At 39.1% G+C, this 19,679-nt stretch overlaps 1 protein-coding gene across 1 annotated transcript in view; it reads right to left on the reverse strand.

The window, feature by feature from the left end:
- Positions 1-257: 257 nt before the first annotated feature.
- The window catches only part of LOC117299991 (tyrosine-protein phosphatase non-receptor type 4-like), a 94,371-nt gene continuing 74,949 nt past the window's right edge, over positions 258-19,679 (reverse strand). Inside the window, exons 11-24 of the mRNA XM_033783631.1 lie at positions 18,485-18,604; positions 17,267-17,326; positions 13,302-13,361; positions 12,287-12,410; positions 11,391-11,534; positions 10,925-11,081; positions 9,200-9,357; positions 8,158-8,248; positions 6,520-6,587; positions 5,005-5,151; positions 4,414-4,545; positions 3,962-4,110; positions 2,562-2,743; positions 258-2,340 (exon numbers count right to left, since the gene is read on the reverse strand). Of these exons, the coding sequence (XP_033639522.1) occupies positions 2,276-2,340; positions 2,562-2,743; positions 3,962-4,110; positions 4,414-4,545; positions 5,005-5,151; positions 6,520-6,587; positions 8,158-8,248; positions 9,200-9,357; positions 10,925-11,081; positions 11,391-11,534; positions 12,287-12,410; positions 13,302-13,361; positions 17,267-17,326; positions 18,485-18,604 (1,657 nt within the window). The 3' untranslated portion in view covers positions 258-2,275. The remainder of the gene's footprint in view (positions 2,341-2,561; positions 2,744-3,961; positions 4,111-4,413; positions 4,546-5,004; positions 5,152-6,519; positions 6,588-8,157; positions 8,249-9,199; positions 9,358-10,924; positions 11,082-11,390; positions 11,535-12,286; positions 12,411-13,301; positions 13,362-17,266; positions 17,327-18,484; positions 18,605-19,679) is intronic.

Here is a 19,679-nt window from a genome sequence, read left to right on the forward strand (position 1 = left end):
CTTTGGGGCTATTTATCCTGCTGGTTGTGTGAGGTAGCGTCACCATAAACCACACCACCTCACAACGCTTATGAGAGCTTATAGAAATTGCATTGAATGTTTGTTTTTTCTTTTGAGATTTACTCAATATGAATTTTGGTTTTCCCATATACACCAAAGAGTGTTAGACTTTACACTTTCCCAAGCTCTGTGAAAAAAAAATCACAGGCATATTACTCAGGTGGGATTTGAACCCATGACCCTTGCAATTCCAGAGCAGTGTCTTACCAACTAGACCACCAAGGTTGCCAGGTAGCTAGAGGCAGTTTTAATCCTATATTTAGCAGCAGGTACCACATCATAGATATAAATTTACTTAAGTTTTACACGTATACCTTGATTTACCCTTGGTTTTGGAGTGAGAAGAGACTTGGTTTTTTTTTTACATGCACACGTTTGTCATAAGAATTGCTTTTGAACAGCGAAACAAGGCAATTGATTTCAATTTACGCAGAGGCATATGCCAATTTTGGAGCCACAATTGGACAGCTCAACTTTGCATTGTTATTTTTTGGGAGGGGTTGTTTACAAGTGACTATCCGAAACAAACAAACAAACAACAACATTCAGTTGCTTGTTACCACCAAATATAAATACCCAAGTTAATTAAATTAAGTCCATTCAGGAATAATATTATTTTTTTTTTCTTCCAATTTAAATAGGTCTTAATACAAAAACTGTACTAAATAATTTCAGAGATACAGTGAGGCATAAAGTAAGTCACTAAAGAGACTGTTCAAATTATAATTTAAAATATCTGCACAATACCATAAAAAAAAATTAAGGAAATATTTCCATACCCAAGGCTTTACATCAAAATGCACAACTTGAAGACAGTATGGAAGTAGCATTTGTAGATGGAGTTAATTAAGTATAAGTACCGTAACTTTTATCATTTTCAGAGACGACGACAGGCATTAATCCACTCTAACCAAAAACTGTATAAAATAAATTGTACCTAAAATTTGTAATGACAAAGGTAAACAAATTTAGTAGAGTGTCATGGCCTAGCGGTTGAGAGTACAGGACTCAAGCTCTGGTGTTTCTGCCGTTTGTGTTCTGCAAAAGCGTGAATCTAAACTTCTATTAATAGCACAGCTTGGACGTTACTCAATGAAAATAAAAAATAACAGCATGTACATGTAGTTGAGGAAACTTTTGCAGAAAATTTGGTGGTTAAGACAACATCTTCAATGTCATTTGATTTGTGTAAATTTGTGCAAAGATGTGGGAGGGACTTATGCGAATTGAAATATTATAAGGTCATATCATGCACATTTTAGCAGACCAATTACAAACCGGCTTACATACCAGGGACATTGCAGAGCACCACCAATCACAAACCAGCTTACCAGATTGGGAGAACAAGGTCTCAATCGGGGTACTACGTATCTCCTGTTCAAGGTTGATAACCCCTTGAGGTGTGTGTTGCAGACACCTCGAGTCTAGCTGGGATTAGACAGTGTTGATGGGCATTCTGTCTGTTGTCATTTGGGGGTCCATGATGACCTTGATTGGGTGAACAAGGTCTCAATCGAGGTATACTGGCAGACGCCTCGAGTCTAGACGGGATTTGAGAGTGTTAATTGGCATTCTGTCTGTTGTAAAATTGGGTCCATGATGACCTCGATTGGGTGAACTTGGTCTCAATGAGGGTATTACATATTCCCTGTTCACGGTTGATAACCCCTTGAGGTATGTGTAGCATACGCCCCAAGTCTAGCTGGGATTGGAGTGTTGATTGGTATTTTGTCTGTTGTCAACTAGGGTCCATGATGACCTCGATTGGGTGAAGATGGTCTCAATCAGGGTATTACATAACCCCTGTTCAAGGTTGGTTAGCTTTTCTGGATAGGGTAGCAGAGTCTCGTTTAAGGTTGGAGAGGAGCGTTGTTCCGATGCCTCTTGGATGGATTCAAGAACAAGATCTACCTCGATTGGGAGAACAAGGTCTCAATCAGTGTATATCATATCTCTTGTTCGAGGTTGATAAGCTCTTTGGGGTAGGGTAGCAGAGTTCTGATACATGTACCTCCTGGATGATTTCAAGAACAAGGTCAACCTCGATTGGGTGAACAAGACCTCAATCAGGGTATGATATATCTCCTGTTCAAGCTCTTTGGTTCAGGGTAGTAGCAGAGTCTGGTTGACGTTTGGAGAGGAGCGTTGTTCCGATGCCTCTTGGATTCTTGGATGGATTCAAGGAGGGAGGAAGGAAGGCTAAATAAAACCAGGGTTAAGACTCATCCTGATGTCCGTTACTCTTGAATTTATATTCATCGAGGGGTCCTACAATGCCATCTGGAGAAAAGAGTCAAGAAATTCAGAATATGAGATGTAAGAAACCCTCTCCCAGCTGTGGATTGATGCGTTTTCTAATAATCGACAGTTAAAAATCGAGTACAGAGAAAAGACTTAAATATATCTTTTTTCAAAACAAAAACATGTTTTTTTTTGGGGGGGGGCCTAAAGAAAAAAAGAAAAAAAAACAAGTCAGCAGAGTGGCTCGTCTTTGGCCTTACCCATGTATACTCTTAATATGGCTTCACACACAAAGCGATACTGCGCCGTTGTCTGAACCAGCATGGCTCGCTGGTCGCGCATCGTCCTGACGATATCCAATGGGTACACCGGTTGGTTACTCTCTATAAGACACATTGCCGTTTCCATGGTGATCAAGACGCCCGTCCGACCAATGCCAGCACTGAGAAAGCAAAATACGAGAATCATCATTAAAAACTTGAAACGCAAGAAATTCCAAGATAATATTGACACATCACAAAAGTTGGAAATCCGGGCCCAGGTTCAAAATAGATGTTAGCAACAAACTTCTTTGAACGTCAATTCATTTAAATTCAACAACATTGATTTCAAAATTCCTAAATCAATATGAATACAACATAAACAAAGTGATATAAGAATTTTAGGAATTGGGGGCACAGTCAAATGGGCAACTAATTATGAGCACAGCTTGTGTTAGGGAGTGTCCATACAAAAATAATCACAATAGAGTTAAAAGGAACACGTTGAGTTGGATCGAACGAGTTGGTCTTTGAAAAGCGTTTGAAACCGTTTGTTATGAAATGCATATGGTAAGAAAGATATTTTAAAAGTAGAATATAGAAAGATCCACTCAAGTATCACTTGACTCAACAAAATGGTCGACCGTGTTTCTTCGCGACGTAAAGGGAAACCGAGGCACGTTTGTGTGGATCATTATATTCTACTTTTAAATTATCTATCTAACCTTTTGCTTTTCATAACAAACGGCCTCAGACGCTTTTCAAAGACCAACTCGACTGATCCAAGGCAACGTGTCCCTTTAATACATGTACATACAGAACAGACAAAGCACAAAGCACATGACCAACAAAGACCTGAGACAACCAGTCATAACACTACAAAGTTTCTTGTGAGGTTTGAAGAGACAACTCGTACACAAAATTCTCTGTATGAGTTGTAGCGATTCTGAAAAGAACCGGTGCTTTAATAACTTAGGGTGTTCAACCAACTAATATTGAAGTCTTATGTAGCGCACGTATCTACCAACAAGGTACTCCAGGCGCTGAGTATATACTTTTTTACAGAAAGATAGGTTGTTAAAGTTGTGAATTCTGAGACCCAATTATGTAGCACCTTATAAGGGTTTACAAGGTGCTAGGGCGCATTTAGCAGCCACAGCCAGGAACACCGGGGTGAAACCCTTCTCTTTTCGATAAGTGCACTGGGTTCTTTTACATAGGTTACACAACACACTGCACCAACGGCTTTACTTCCCCATCCAAAGGACGAAGCAATGGTTAAGTGTCTTGCTTTAGGACACAAGTGTCACGACTGTGTCTCCAACCCACACTCTGCTGATCAGACACACCAGAGTTTGTATTCGGTTCTTTTAACCGTTCGGCCAAGACACTTTACTGACCTGCAGTGTACTAATGTTGGCGCTGTCATTCCAACTCTGTTCTGCCGCACCCTCAGGACGAAATCCAAGAAGTCTGACGAGTCGTCAGGCACCCCGTGGTCAGGCCATGCTATATATTGCATTTGAAGCACTTTGCGAGACTCACCAGTCTATAGAAATTGAAAAAAAAATTTGCCTGGTTGCTTATCCTTAAATTAGGGCCAAATAAAAATGTACAACAAATATTTAGCGTCCCCGTCCTTTTTAAAGGCCGCCTCCTTTTAAAAGAATATAACAACAAAAATCAATTTTAAAAATAGCCCAGCCGTTTGTCTTAAATAAGAGTCAAACGCAATTAAAATAAAAAAAGGCCCTCCTCTTTCCTTTTTCCTACAAGGGAAGGTCGCTAAACATATTTTTTATGATTTATTTAACACATTTTTGGGGGGACATTACAAAAAAAGTAATTTTACCTTCATATGTGTAACGAGGAAATCCCGATATGCAAATGATGGCGTTTCTTCTGCACTCGTGCATGACACCTCGAGGTCGGGAGGAAAGATTAACCTTTGACCTAGATCAGGCCAGTACTTGTGACATTTAACCTAGAGAGTCAACAGAAACAAAATAAGATATCATTGTGTAAGTTCTCAGATAAAAAAAAAAAAAATCACATCTTAAAGCACACAAAAATTTCGTGCATGACACCTTGAGGTCAGGAGGAAAGATTAACCTTTGACCTAGATCAGGCCAGTACTTGTGACATTTAACCTAGAGAGTCAACAGAAACAAAATAAGATATCATTGTGTAAATTCTCAGAAAAAAGAGAAAAAAAAATCACATCTTAAAGCACACAAAAATGTGGAACAGTGTTGTTTTTTCCTTCATTATTCTCTTGCAAGTTTGAGACCAATTGAGTTCAAATTTTCACAGGTTCGTTATTTTATGCAAATGTTGGGATACACCAAGTGAGAATACTGGTCTTTGACAGGTAACGCTGTGTTTTTGACAGTATGGAAACAGGATAAATGTTAATTTAAAAAAAAAAAATAGATAAACTTACCCTTCCTCTCTCAACATTGGTGGTTAACATCGCGATAAGCGTGCTGTCTTGTTCCCATACCATGTACCAGAAATCAGCGCATGTGTTGGGAAGTGGGCCCTGGGCCGCTATGTAGGAATTGCTTATGTTACTTACAGGGATCTCCATCTGTTGAAGGGGAAAAATATGAAGTTATTGAAATCATTTAAAGGCACTGGACACTACTGGTAATTACTCAAAATATTTGTTAGCACAACAACTTACTTGGTAACGCGCAATGGAGAGCTGTTGATAGTATAAAACATTGTGAGAAACGGTTTCCTATATGTTCTACTACAGCGGAGTAGATTTTCAGATTTGGGGAGACTTCTCAGTTTTGAGACTTCTCTGCTTTTTAAAGCCATTATACACTTTCGGTACAGAAAAAAAAAAGTTCACAGATTTACAAATAATTCACAGGGTTTACAGAAGGTAATGGTGAAAGACTTCTCTTGAAATATTGTTCCATGAAATGCTTTACTTTTTAAGAAAACATTAAAACAATTACAATTCTCATTAGCGAGAATTACGGATTTATTTGAAACACATGTCATGACACGGCGAAACACGCGGAAACAAGAGTGGGTTTTCCCGTTAATTTCTCCCGAATCCGATGACCGATTGAGCTTAAATTTTCACAGGTTTGCTATTTTATGTATAAGTTGTGATACACGAAGTGTGGGACTTGGACAATACTGTTTACCGAAAGTGTATAATGGCTTTAACTACGACCTGGGCAGAATGTAGAAAATTGGCCAGGACAACCTCTTTTGCTTTTAGTGGATCGTTATTAACTTCACTATTGCGGAGTGAGTTCTTAATTGGTCTCAACGTTTTGACTAAATTGCTCTTGTCATTGTCAGGAGATTGGTACATAATTCTTGAAAGCTTAAAGTCACCTGGAAGTGGTATTTTTTCAAAATAGAGCTTTTGTCACTGATATATGTGTTTTGATGAGTGGAATGTGAATAAACAGTTAACTAAGGTTTAAAAAAATCAGTTCTTATGTTATTTACAAATTTAAGAGTAGACCGCGACCCGAGAGGGCGCTGTTCGTGACGTCAATCGAGGCAGACTTTGCTTGTAATGCGTAGAGTAAACACAATTGCAAAGTACATGTACGGACCAAGTCGTGAGTTTGTACGTTTCAAAAAAAAAATGTACCAACTCACGACTTGGACGTGCATGTACTTTGCACGTGTGTTTACTATACGCATTGCAGGCAAAGTCTGCCTTGATTGACGTCACAAAAGGGGTAGGCGGAGTCAGCCCCCCAAACAACTTTATATATTTTTTAAACATATAAATCGTGACAATTGTTTTATTGTTCGTAAGCATATACTCTTACTTTTGAAAGAAAAAAAAATTATATTTCCAGGTGACTTTAATTTTGTTGTGCCTAGCTACTTGTTGTGTTCTAAGCAGCTGTTTATGAAACTGGGCCATGGCTGGAGGATGTAAACAACTCTCCTACATGAGTCATAAGAAGAGACGTACCGTAATGAGATTAGCGTTAATGTAGTCCCCACCATCCGCTCCCTGCAGGATTATCCTGCTAGCGTCATCTGCAAAGAAAGAAAAAAGAATCAAGATTGATCTCTAGATAAGCTGAGGATATTTTGGGCGGGTGGGTGAGATCGTGAAAAGGTCAACAGATGGGGGACGAGGGGAGACTGATGGGGGGTATTGAGTGGAGAAGACAGGACACAAGACTTAAACAAACACTGATCAATGGCGGGGTTAATAGCATGCCCTTAAAGGCAGTGGACACTATTGGTAATTACTCAAAATAATTGTTAGCATAAAACCTTTCTTTGTAACGAGTAACGGAGAGAGGTTGTGAGAAACGGCTCCCTCTGAAGTAATGTAGTTTTCGAGAAAGAAGTAAGACCTCAGATTTAGAAGTTGAGGTCTCGAAATCAAGCATCTGAAAGCACACAACTTCATGTGACCAGGGTGTTTTTGTCTTCTTTCATTATTATCTCGCATCTTCAACGACCAATTGAGCTCAAATTTTCACAGGTTTGTTATTTTATGCATATGTTGAGATACAGTAAGTTGGAAGACTGGTCTTTGAAAATTGCCAATAGTGTCCGGCGTCTTAAAGTTGTAAGCATTGGCTGACATGTTGCCCAAAAAATAAGGAGGCAGCCTCTAAAAAGGAAGTGGGCGGGGACGCTTACATGTTTTTATTTGTTATTTGGCCAAACAATGGAAGGATCTTGATAACAACAGACAATTAGATCAGTTTGACAGTGAACTTATTTGAGACTCATGGGAGAATGGACCTGTCCTAGGCTGGAGGGGGGGGGACCTCTAAAAGGAAATATTGATGAGGGGGATCTGAGAAGGAGGAGACACAACAAGAACAGTGTTAAGGCAGAATCAAGGCACCTGGTAATTGCGAAGACCAGTCCCAGCATATGCATAAAATAATCTGCAAAAATTTGGGCTCACCTGGTCGTTGAAGTTGCAAGAGCTCTTAGATGCATAATGAAAGGCTTCAGGTGAAGTCTTTTAATATTTGAGTGAGAAAGCTTTGTTACTTCAGAGAGAGCCGTTTCTCACAATGTTGTATACTATCAACAGCTCTCCATTGCTCATTACCAAGTAAGTTTTTATGCTAACAATTATTTTGACCAATAGTGTCCAGTGCCTTTAAAGGAACATTACAGAATTGGTAAGAAACAAAAATCGTGAAGATCACAGATTTACATAAAACTTACACGGTCTAATAATGATGATAGTTGAAAACATCCCTTGCAATATTTCTGTCTGAAATGTCATATTTGATGAGAAATAAATAATCTAATTTCGCGTTTGGAGTTTATCGCTCAGTAAGCGCTTTATTCATTGTTATTTTGGCATCGATGCAAAATTTGTAATCGTTTTTTCACTATTCCCTCGTGACCCAGATGGCCGATCGACCTCAAACTTCTACAGGTTTGTCAGTTTATGTATGTGGTGGATAAAAAAGTGCTTACACTGCCACCAACTGTTTTGTTAGCAAAAACCGATTCAGTAATGTTCCTTTAAGAAACTAATTGAAATTGATCCCAGGACTGATGAGTACAAAGTTACTGTGATTTTTGTGTTGAATTTTTTACTGATTACTGCGACAGCTAGAATACTCACAGGGTGAAATATCTCGGTATCTGTTCTTGACTATATTATCCGCATGGCGACTAGCATTCATCGTCATACCCGGCTTCTTCCGGTAGAGTTGCTGAGGGAAAGAGAAAAACAAAGTTGCGTTATCTCAAGCACAAAGTTGTGTTGTCTCAGTGCACTTATTTGTTGGCGTGTCATGGACGAGCGGTTAAGAGCACTGGATTCAAGCTATGGTGTTTGATCAGCAGAGAGTGGGATCAAATCCCGGTCGTGACACTTGCTACGTAAAATTGGGGAGGTAGTGCGTTCTGCTAAAACGGCCAGGCTTCAGACTGATGCTACCCAAGCCTACATCTGTATGGACTGTAAAAGGGGTAACCCTGTTTCAGCCCCAGGAGTAGGTGGCAACGGCCTCTGAAAAAATAATTGTAGCCCTCACCTTGAAGCAGCCTTCAGGCGACTTGCATAAAAAATTTTAAAAAATATTAATAATAAAAACATTAAATTGCATGTTGCAAGGAATCAGAAAATTTGTATCACCTTGAATTGTTCTTGTAAAATAAATTCTGGTCCAGTAAACATTTTTTTATTTTTTTATTTTTTAGATGATCTTCCCATCAAGGGAACTCGGCAAACTCTCACAAGTAAAGGGGGTATAAACACCAAGCTGGCAACAACCAATCTCTCTCGTACAGCGTCTATGATTATGAATTGCACAAATCAAGATATTGTGATTCAGTTACTAAACGACGGTATTTATTCTAGTCATTGTGAAATCAGCGGTTAGCTGGGGATTCGAACCCACAACCTTGCGATTGCAAGTCCTGCAGTCTAAACACTTGACCACGGTGCTACAACAGACGAACGGGCAACCCTCATGCAAGACCGAATTACTTGGAAAAGCCATACTCGAGCCGGCCTGTGGGCTACCGAGTGAGTGTGTGAGTGTGTGAGTGTGTGAGTGAGTGAGGGAGTGAGTGAGTGAGTAAAACCTAGAAGCCCTAAGTCTTGTGGATTTTCCCCCCAAAAATTCAAGCTCTGTGTTGGTTAACATAATGATTTGTACCTCAAACTGTGCCAGCGCTGTGCCGACCTCTAACCCCTCCTGTAGCAGCATGATGGACTCTACGAGGGGGTCGCTTTCCATTCCACCGTTGGGCACACGAGGGCTCTCTGGGATGTACTGAAACGCAGGCTCCTCCTCCACTTCTTCACCCACATAGACTGCCGAAGGGGAAAACAAAAATCAAACGCATTCAACTCATAGAAGTAGTCTGTTTTATTGTCACACACAGCTCCTCATTTTTCTATAAATGGATATGTTTTTGTTTGCATTTGTATTTGCCTCTGATGAAGGTCCAGTTTTAATCGAAAGCTTTTGTAAAAAGCGCCATATACCGGTAAGTAAGGTTATTATTATTAGGCAATCTACCCTTCTCATGTGATATATTGACCCAATTCACCTGACGTCATCATCAGAATAATCTTGGATGCGCCACTTTGGTGGGCAATGTCACTGTGCGTTATTCAGTGAAGTGCGCATTTTAGAAACGCAGCGTTAAACTTATTGCCAACCAAAATGGTTAGCTTGGCACAGTCGCCGTGTGTGACGTGCGTGCAAGGGGTCAATACTGATATATATATATTTATATATAATGAATATGGTAGGTGGCCTTAGCTTTCGATCCAAACCGGACCTTCTTCAGAGGCATAAAACAAGTACAAACAAATACATATCCATTTATAGAAAAAGAGAGGGGGAAAGGGATTAAGAGAAGGATCCAGAAAAAAAGCGGGAAAATACCAGCCAATCAAAGTTTCTATTTCAGAAACAATATTGGTGGCTATGAACCAATAGGAGTGAAGTGGCGAGGACAAAGGATGTTTAGTATGAAAGGATGGGTTACTGGACCATAAAAGTGGTAAATGTATTGTTCGACAACAATGCAGGGAAACATGAAAGGGTAGGATTAGAGAGCAAGTTGCATCATATATATATATTATTATTTTTATTATTTGATATCTGATATAAAAAGTCGCATCCCCTTAAGGTGATCCCCTGTCTGCCGCTTCCCAGGTTGTATCGTTACCCGGGTGTGATCCCTGGCTACACGGCAGTTTGCGGTTTAATGGCTTCTGACAGGCACCCCCCGAACAAAGATATTGACAAAATTGGGAGACCACCAACATAGGGCTAGATAGCTCAGTTGGTAGAGCGCCGGCACGTTAAACCGGAGGTCGTTGGTTCAAATCCCGCTCTAGTCAATTTTTCTTTGTTCAATCCTAAATCATTTAAAAATGTACCTAGTCAGTTTCCCTTGTGGTTTATTATTTGATATATGATATATATATATATATATCAAATGAAATTGTCACAATTCACAGTGCTTTTTTTAAATTCAGAATAACAGCTTATCAATCTTTGGCATATATTTCTTCTGGACAGACTGTTTCAGACCATAAGGCACTTGTCTGCAGAATGACAAAAATAGAATACAAGTGGCATCTTAACGTATTTCTAATCAAGCGCGCGCTCGTGTTACGCGCGTTATGTCAGTGAAGTTCTTACGTGGACTTAAAATAATAATAACAATAAATAACATTTGTATAGCACTAAAGCAAGTACACACCTGTCTCGATGCCTGCACTTTGAGACGATTTCGCTTCTCTTATATAGTTTACTGCATCACAATTGCTTAAACAGCGCAATCCGATTGGTGCAGTCCCTAAATTCGCTTTGCATTGGCATTCGCAGGAAGTATCAACCGAACTGAAGTTTACAGATACTTACCGTTTGGTCTGACCGTGAGTAGCAAGTCTTTATTTGCAGCGTCCCCTATGGAGCGAATGGCACTGACCACCTGCTCATTGCTACACTGTGTCATGTCCTTGCCGTTCAGGAACAAGATTTGGTCACCTTCATTTAGTCTGGGGATGCACTGGTCAGCCTGAGGGTGAAAAATGACATGAGCAACTAAATTAGTATCTGGTTGAAACTGGTTTACACTGGTCCATTCGAAACCAGTTTCAACCAGTTTGCTCAAGATACATTGGTCAACTGCTTACATCAGGTGGTACACTTTTTAAAGCAATACTTTCTGCTCGACAGCTTTATGACAGTGGGCTCCACTTCTTCTCTTGAGTTTATCGTCCATTGTTGTGGTCGTTTTTTTATTGTTGTCTTGTGGCCACCATATTCACTTTTTTAATTTCTCATGCACTATTTTGAAAAAGGCAAAGAGTTTTCTTGTACTTACCGGCGTGTTCCGTGCAACCCTCGAAACGATGATAGGGCTGCCTTGGTCTGCCCCACCTTTCACATTGAAGCCAAAGCGCCCTCTCTCATCACTTTTGATGCGTATTGAGACGAGGGGATCGCCCTGAGGTGATGATCCATTTGGCTGTAATGGGGGATTGGGGGATATAACCACAAAACACTTAAGAATGCATATTACAAAACAAACACTAATTTTTTTTATAAGGGAATGTCATAGGCTGTTTAAAAAAAATCTGATCTATCAGTGCAAAGCGTAAAAGCTTGTCAGCGTGAAAGTGCGAAGCCTGCGAACATACATTTCTCTATGGTTTTGAAAGCCCTAGTTTGCAATCTGCATGTTCTTGGTTTGATCGGGAGCATATTGCGCCAAATAAGGAAGGCCAAATAAATAAAAAAATACCAGTTGATCGTCCCCGCCGCATCCTTTTTTGGGGGGGGCTGCATCCTTTTTTTTTACTACTTGTTATTTTTCGATTTTTGTGAGAGAAAAAAATCTTGTTTTTTTTTTTTTACTCCATCTTTTCAAAAGGAGCTTTTTCTGAATCTAATGTGATGCTCACGAACATGTGTAACCGTCTGTTTCATAAAACAATAATAGTGAATGCCTACCAGCAAATCTTTTTACAAATCCTGTTAATACTAATCCTGCAACAAATAGGTATAAAATAAGTTTGCAATGGGTTCAAACTGAAGAATTGGTGGCCTGTTTGATTTGAAATACTTAGCGGCCATCTTAAACAAAAATAGTAAATAGTAAATAGTAAGGCCCTCATCCTCCTCTTTTTTGAAAAATCCGGACGATCAACTGGTATTTTTTTTTATTTGGCCTAAGAAGCCACTATTATTATTATTATTATAAATGGGCTCTGAACCTACCGTTGGTCCATCGTTGGCGAGATCATACGACCGTTCCGTTAGACTTAAATCACTTCCTCCATCATCCATAAACATGATCTTAGGAGGATGAAGTAGCTCTTCACTCTTTGATATGCCATTCTCACTATATCAAAAGACATTGTAATTATAATGACCCATTCCATACAATATTGGCAACGCAGTACTGAATCCATCAAATTCAACTGGCAATACGTAACTCCACATCAAGCCTATGGACTCTGCCATCGATTTCACAAAACTCTTCCTAACTTAAGACTAATCTTAGGACTTAGGACGAGTCCCAACCCTGCACTGTAGCATGCAGACCTTAAGATTAATCCTAAGTTAGGACGCGTTACTCGTCTTAACTCGAGATAAGATGAGTCCTAACTCTTTGTGAAATCAACGGCTAATGGCGTTGTTACGCCCAGCCTTCCCCCAAACAATAGTAAACATTAAAAACCCTACAAATCCTGTTGTGAGAGGGTTATTTCCAGCGTGGGTAATTCACATTTTATAACCAATACATCTTACCTTCGAAATCAATATTCCAACAAAATTACTCATGAAATATTTCGGATAAAAACAAATTAGTGCTCCGCATGAACAGCGCCCTCTTTATCGCATATAAATGTGTTTTTTTAAAGTCATACAGAGGTACGGTCATTTCAGCAGCCATCAAAAAGAGAATACAAACCTGCCATGCTTTTAGAGAAAAAAAAGGTCAAGTTTTCAGACACAGAACAGAAAGAAACGAGAAGAGAAAAGGATGCCTGACGTCAAATTCACCAAACTTTTTTCTAACTTGGGATTAATCTTGGGACTTAAGATGAGTTCAGTTCTGTTACCATAGATGTTAGAATGCATTGAAGAACCCATCCTAAGTTAGGACGAGTTACTCGTCCTAACTCAAGTAGAATTAATCCTAGCATTTCGTGAAATCGGCTGCAGACCCCAAACAGAAAGAAAGGAGATGATGGGCGTTTTTTTTTTTTTTTTTTTAAGGAACACTCACCGGATGCCATTGGGTGAAACGGGGACTTGACCGTCAAAGCTGCTGTACCGGCTGTTTTTACTGTGGACGGCAGGAATGAAATAAGAGGGGAAATGCATCATGCAATAAAACTCAAAATGCAGCCATCTTGGTTTTTTGTCCCAAGTAAAAAAAGAAAAAGAAAAAAAAGTGCAACCAAAGTGAGAGTGTGTCTGAACCAAGTGATTTTAGAGTAATTTTTTTTCACCCACGAGGACACAACAAGGCCCAATTTCATGGCTCTGCTTACTGCTAAATTACGTGCTTACGATCACCATTCTCTGCTTACTGTACAAGCGCTGAATTTCTGCGCTAGCTGTGTAAGCGAAGAATGCATAGTAACTTGGAGCTGCACGCACACAAGCAAAAATGTCCCGCTAACCCTTGAAATATGCTTGCTAAACTACTGCGATGTGAAAAGGGCTTTTGTAGCCACTGTCATTGTTTTCATCAGTTACATATATGCAGGGGTGAGAGAAAATGCTGACAAAAACACCTGGAAACTACATTGTACCAGAGATCTAAGGTTTGTTGAAATGGTGATATTTCTATCTTCTGATAACCCCTGGAGTTCTAGATTCTGAGGAGCTTTTGGAAACAGTAACCTCAGAACTAGAGAAGTAGATCAAAGAGCAGGATTTGTTTTGATCCGGAGAAAACTAAAGCTTTTTTGTTTACACCCAGCAGACATAAACAAATCTTCTGTCAGATAAAAGTTTGAAAACCTCTTATACTCGATAAAGCCATGTTTGGATTGAGTGATAGCCCGACTCTTCAAGGGTCAAGGGTCAAAGCTGAAAGGCCCTTGATTCAGACACAATCCAATAAAAAATATTCGATTAGAATAACAACTATCATTTCTATAGTGAATCCAGGGAACCCAACAACAGAGATGGCTGCACCATACACCTTTAAGAAAATTGCACCAATGGAAGAAATCGTGCAGCATTCATGTAGATGTCATTGTGCAGTATGTTAAAAAATAATAACCCAAACAATGTTTTAGCATTAGTAATTCCGCCAACACAAACAAATTCAGAATTAGTTCCATTGTGAACAAACATTTTCCCTTTATATATACAATTTTAATTGGCAACTGGCAATGTTACTGTATAGCCAGTGAATAAAAATCAACTAAACGTGGCAGAAAATGCAAGTTAAATTGTGCTGCAGATTGAAGTTTACAATAAGCCATTTGCGTGTTAGATTTGAATATTGTCTTGTACAATGACGTTCTTGATCTCAAGTTACCACTTAAATTTGAAATCCTCAGACTATAGAGACAGTTGCTATGTCAAATGATTCAGGGCAAGCCTTTGCATAGCAACCTCCAGATGAGCAAACCCTGGTGCCATTGTGCCACACATCCATTCAGAATTGTAAATCGGTGTTCACCGTCTCTTACGTAACTACGCAAGTTGCCCCTAATCATGTGATATAGCAACTCCCTTGATAAGCACGTCATTGTTCCAGACAATATTCAAATTTATTATGTAAATGGCTTATTCAAATAATATAATAATTTTTCAAGGTAACTCGATCCCTTAGAATTAATATCCTTGCCCAAAAACCAAAAAGTAAAAAATCCCTCTAAACACCACGGCCTCCTAAGAAGCATTTGACATATGTCATCTTCCATCGTGTCATTTTAAGAAATATTTTCTCCAATTTCCACACAGGAAAAAAACACTTTCGTTAGAGGAAAGGAAATGCCACACGTGTTAATTTCAATCGAACGAACCCCGAACAGATTTAGTTGATGTTGAACAGACGTACTCGGTTACATCTAGGTCATCGTCCATTTTCAACAATTTTCAAAGCAGTAATTTTTTAAGAACCCACCGCAAACAAATTAATACAATCAATGTTATATCCATTTCATGGTTTGTACACTTCAAAACATGTACATAATCTGCACTGATTCAAAGGCAATGGACATGTTTTGTAATTGTCAAAGACCAGTATTCTCACTTGGTGTATCCCAACATGATGCATAAAATAACGCACCTGTGAAAATTTGAGCTCATTTGGTCATCGAAGTTGCAAGAGAATATTGAAAGAAAAACAAACCCTTGTTGAACAAATTTGTGTGCTTTCATATTTATAATAAACAGCCTCAGCTGAAGCCTTTTATTATATTGAACGAGAAGTTACCTCTTTCTCAAAAACCACATTACTTCAGAGGGAGCCGTTTCTCACAATGTTTTATACTATCAACACCCTCCATTGCTTGTTACCAATTAAGGTTTTATGCTAATAATTATTTTAAGTAATTACCAATAGTGTCCACTGCCTTTAAAAACAAGATTGAAAACATTCAACCTCCGCTCCTAGCCTTCATCCAGCTACAGTGAAAATGTTTTTAAATTATTTGACAGCCTCTTAGGAAAATGCAGAGTGATAATGATGGCGATTATTCCAACATGAAATAAACAAACGGAAAATGTTAGCTGAGAAAAATGAAGATGAGTATGTTAGGAATGAGATGTTAATTGCGGATGAAATTAGAAATAAGGACCCAGCTGCTCTTGTGGAAGAAAATAAAAACTAAAAACAACAAGCCCTTTTTGTTTAAATGGTTTGACTAATCAAGCAAATATATTAAACCAGTTGGGAAAAAATACTCTTCAAGTAATACGTGTAAAAAAAAACTTCAAGTAATACATGTAAACAGCAAGGGAAACCTCTGGGTAATATTTTTCAATAATTTGGGGACGAGCAGACGAAAATTTACTCGAGCAAGATTTAAACCAACGATCTACTGTTTGACCATTCATTAATAGCATCCAATGGGGTTTTGAATGATAGAAAGACTATGCCAGCCAGCAGTATGACATCCCACGGTGAGTGCATCTACAAAATAGGAAACCTGCTTACAGTTTAGTTCTGCATGCAGTTGCGCCACCCTACAAAACCCTACGAAACTTAGCAGTAGTCCCAAAAGCCAAACGATAGGTGATTCTGAGAAGGAGTGTACTCGTCACTCAAAAGAGATCTAACTACATGGTGCCCAACCGCAAATTTCTGATAATATTGTCTTTCCACCAAGCAAACCTTCAAGTCATATCCATGAACTCAAAATAACTGCATGCTCTAAGACCTAAGCTAGCAGTGTGGGGCAAACTGTCTTACTTAAACAAAATATACATATGTTTTGGCTTTTAGGAATCAGTTTCTTATCTTTCATTTCACTTTTGATTTTTCTTATAGACAATAAGAATGTATTTAAGTGCACTTTTAGTACAGCTTTCATGAGTGATCAGAGATTTTCCCCACTTTCCATTTCCAGCACTTTCAATTTCATTTCTAAAAGAGAAAAGCCTCTTGAAAAAGCAATCACTCCAGAGAAGAACAAAATCAGTTAATCAACCCAGAATTTTAACACCCAAAAAACAATATGAATGCAAGAATTCAAAAAAATTAATCATTAGTTATTTTACTTCAACAAAAAGATTGTTATTATAATTCTTCTTTGTTTTTCACCCTTACTTGCTAATTTTACCCTCACTCGCTAATTTCACCAGAAACCTTTTGAAGAAGGCTTTAAAGTCCATAAGCTCAATAAGTTGAATCCGATTGGTCTATGCCTTGCCCAACGCTAAGCAAGTTTTGCATCGCTTAGCAGATATTCTAATCCATAAGAACAAAGCAAAACCTGATATGGATTTGGGTTGATTTAGGAGGTATTCAGGATTATCGGAAGCCACACATAAACTTGCTTAAAATTTTTCCAACAACAATTCTTTTATAAAGAATTTTTTTACAATGAGAAACAAATATTTTAATTTGATGCGTGTACCTTGCCACAAAGAAAACTAAATCGGAGAGAGGAGAAGGATAAAGCTAACAAAGTCAGCATTTGAAAGAATTAAGGGCCATTGTCTGTAAAGCATGCTGGTTAATGATTACAGCCAGGTTAACATTACCAGGTAACATAACCAACTTACTAGTTGATTCCGAGTGATTTGTTTTTGGACGATCTTGTTGGTAGACTGCACGTCATTGGGCTGTTAATGTAACATGGGAAGACACTGGTAAACAACACCCTACTGTTCATTGTAATCGAAGGAAACCAGGGTTGTAAATATCGAGTTGGGGGGGGGTTACATAACTTCAACTTAGAGCAAGTTCGAGTGCGGACATTTAGTCAACTACTGACCAGCAACATACATGCGCAGTGACGCGCTCACTCGAACGACTTGTTTGGAAGCCCAGTCAGTTTCGCTATAGTTTCACTGTATCCCTTATGCGCTTTGAACATGTTAGAATGGAACAATTAATTCGCACCACGGAAGAGACCATGGGCCCGAGGCTGGTTCCAAATGGTCGACCATAGAAGTCAACCAATGGTCGACCAGCCTAGTTTCGTGTCAAAATAGTCATCCGTACTTAACCATGGTGCACACTCGAACTTGCTAGGGTACACAGTAATTGTACAAACTTTGGTTAAAAACCAGACAATTTGTGCGTTATAACTTACAAAAAAAGCCCAGCTTAGTTCCAAGTCTGTCCAAAACAATTCATTACAGGCTGTGCAAGTCTTGTGCACATCGAAAATGAGAAATATTATTGGTATTGACCCCTTGCACGCGCGTCACACGCGGCGACTGATGCCACGCTCACCATGTTGGTGGGCAGTTAGGTTTACGTGTATTAAAGTCGCGTCGCCTAAAATGCGCACTTCACTGCATAATGCACAGCATACTCTATGCATAGAGACATGTATGAAAACGCACAGTGAAATTGCCCACCAGTACGGCGCATTCAAGATTTTTCTGATAATGACGTCAGGTGAAATGGGTCAATATGCGTAAGTGGTAAAATGTTTGTCTGACAGCCGGGTATTTTGAGCAAAAGTGACAACATTAGTGCGGAGTGTTATATCATGAGCAAGATGTTGTGTTTTGACAGATTGATTTGTTGATGAGATTTGAAAGGGCGTTAAGGAAAACTGTTGGAGGGGGGGTGTATGAAGACAAACTGATGTGTTGGGTGAATTTAGGGCGAATTTAGGGTGGATTTAGGTTAGATTCCACACAAAGAAGGGGGTATCATTAAACAGGAGTAGTAATAGGCTTCAGGGACACAAAAACCAGGAGACAATTTATGACTGACGTTGCGAGCAGAAGGAAATCTTAAGATTTTGAAAAAAAATTCAAACTTACTGGTTATCAAGGAGGGGCTTATGGTTACTGGTTCTCGACGGCAGACTTCTGGTTTCGGTCCGGATGATTTCGGACGTCGTACCGCTGATTGTTCGTCTGAATAACCTTTTGCTTGGTGACCTTCGGGGTCAAGGGTCAGCAAAAATCGGAAAACAAAAATGTGGGATTTAAAGAAAAGTTTGCATAGGAAGTTTTGACATTCCCTTTTTTGGTTTATCACAACATGCACACTGAAATATGTCTTATTTATTTACAGACGTGTAATTTTTTTTTATTTGGGGGGGGGGGTGCGATGCAGGTCAACTCCTTTGGCTGTGACATTCGATGTATTTCATTGGTTTAAAGTCAGCAAGGCATGCATTCAATAAAGCCGGTTTGCATTCACAACATGCATAGCCAGACATGCGTGTTACCAGCCATTTGACTCCGAGATCAGAGTTCCTAAATAAGTAAGGGCAGCATTAGACTCTATTCATTACACACTCGATGCATTTCATTGGTTTAAAGTCAGCAATGCATGCATTCAATATAGCCGGTTTACATCCACAACATGCATAGCCAGACATGCATGTTACCAGCTATTTGACCCGAGGTCAAAGTTCCTAAAGCGACAAGGGCAGTTTTTGATTCTATCCATTACACATTTTTATCACACATGCCTCTGTGTCAGATTTATTTTTGGAGTACTCCAATTAATGTGCGCGTAGTCCATGTATGCCAAGTGCGTAATACATAACTGAAGAATATTTCTGACGCCAACTATCTGGTACATGTCATGCATGCTTTCCTTCCTTATGTCCTTCCTATGTAGTAGCTATAACCAATCTAAACAAGTATCATTACAAGTGAAACATCTCTGAACTCTGTTATTACTGGTGCATTGACAAACTTCCTGTGTTATCTTTGAAGTCAAGTTTCAGATCCCTAGTTATTCATATAGGACAAATGTAACACATGTAATACAGGCTTGATGTACTTGGTCCTTGGAAATAAACTTAGGACTAAGCTTGGGCGACATCACGATATTATCGAATATCGCGATATTAATTTTGAAACGATTTCGATATCGGATGGATTTGGTTGATCGCGATAATCGCGATATCGATTAAATATCGCAATGTATTTGCCAGGTGAGACATCTCGCACCCCATAGGTTTGGAGTAAAACCAGAAGAATAGGTCATTAGAACACCTCT

The sequence above is a fragment of the Asterias rubens genome, chromosome 15, assembly GCF_902459465.1.
Source record: "Asterias rubens chromosome 15, eAstRub1.3, whole genome shotgun sequence".
NCBI lineage: Eukaryota > Metazoa > Echinodermata > Asteroidea > Forcipulatida > Asteriidae > Asterias > Asterias rubens.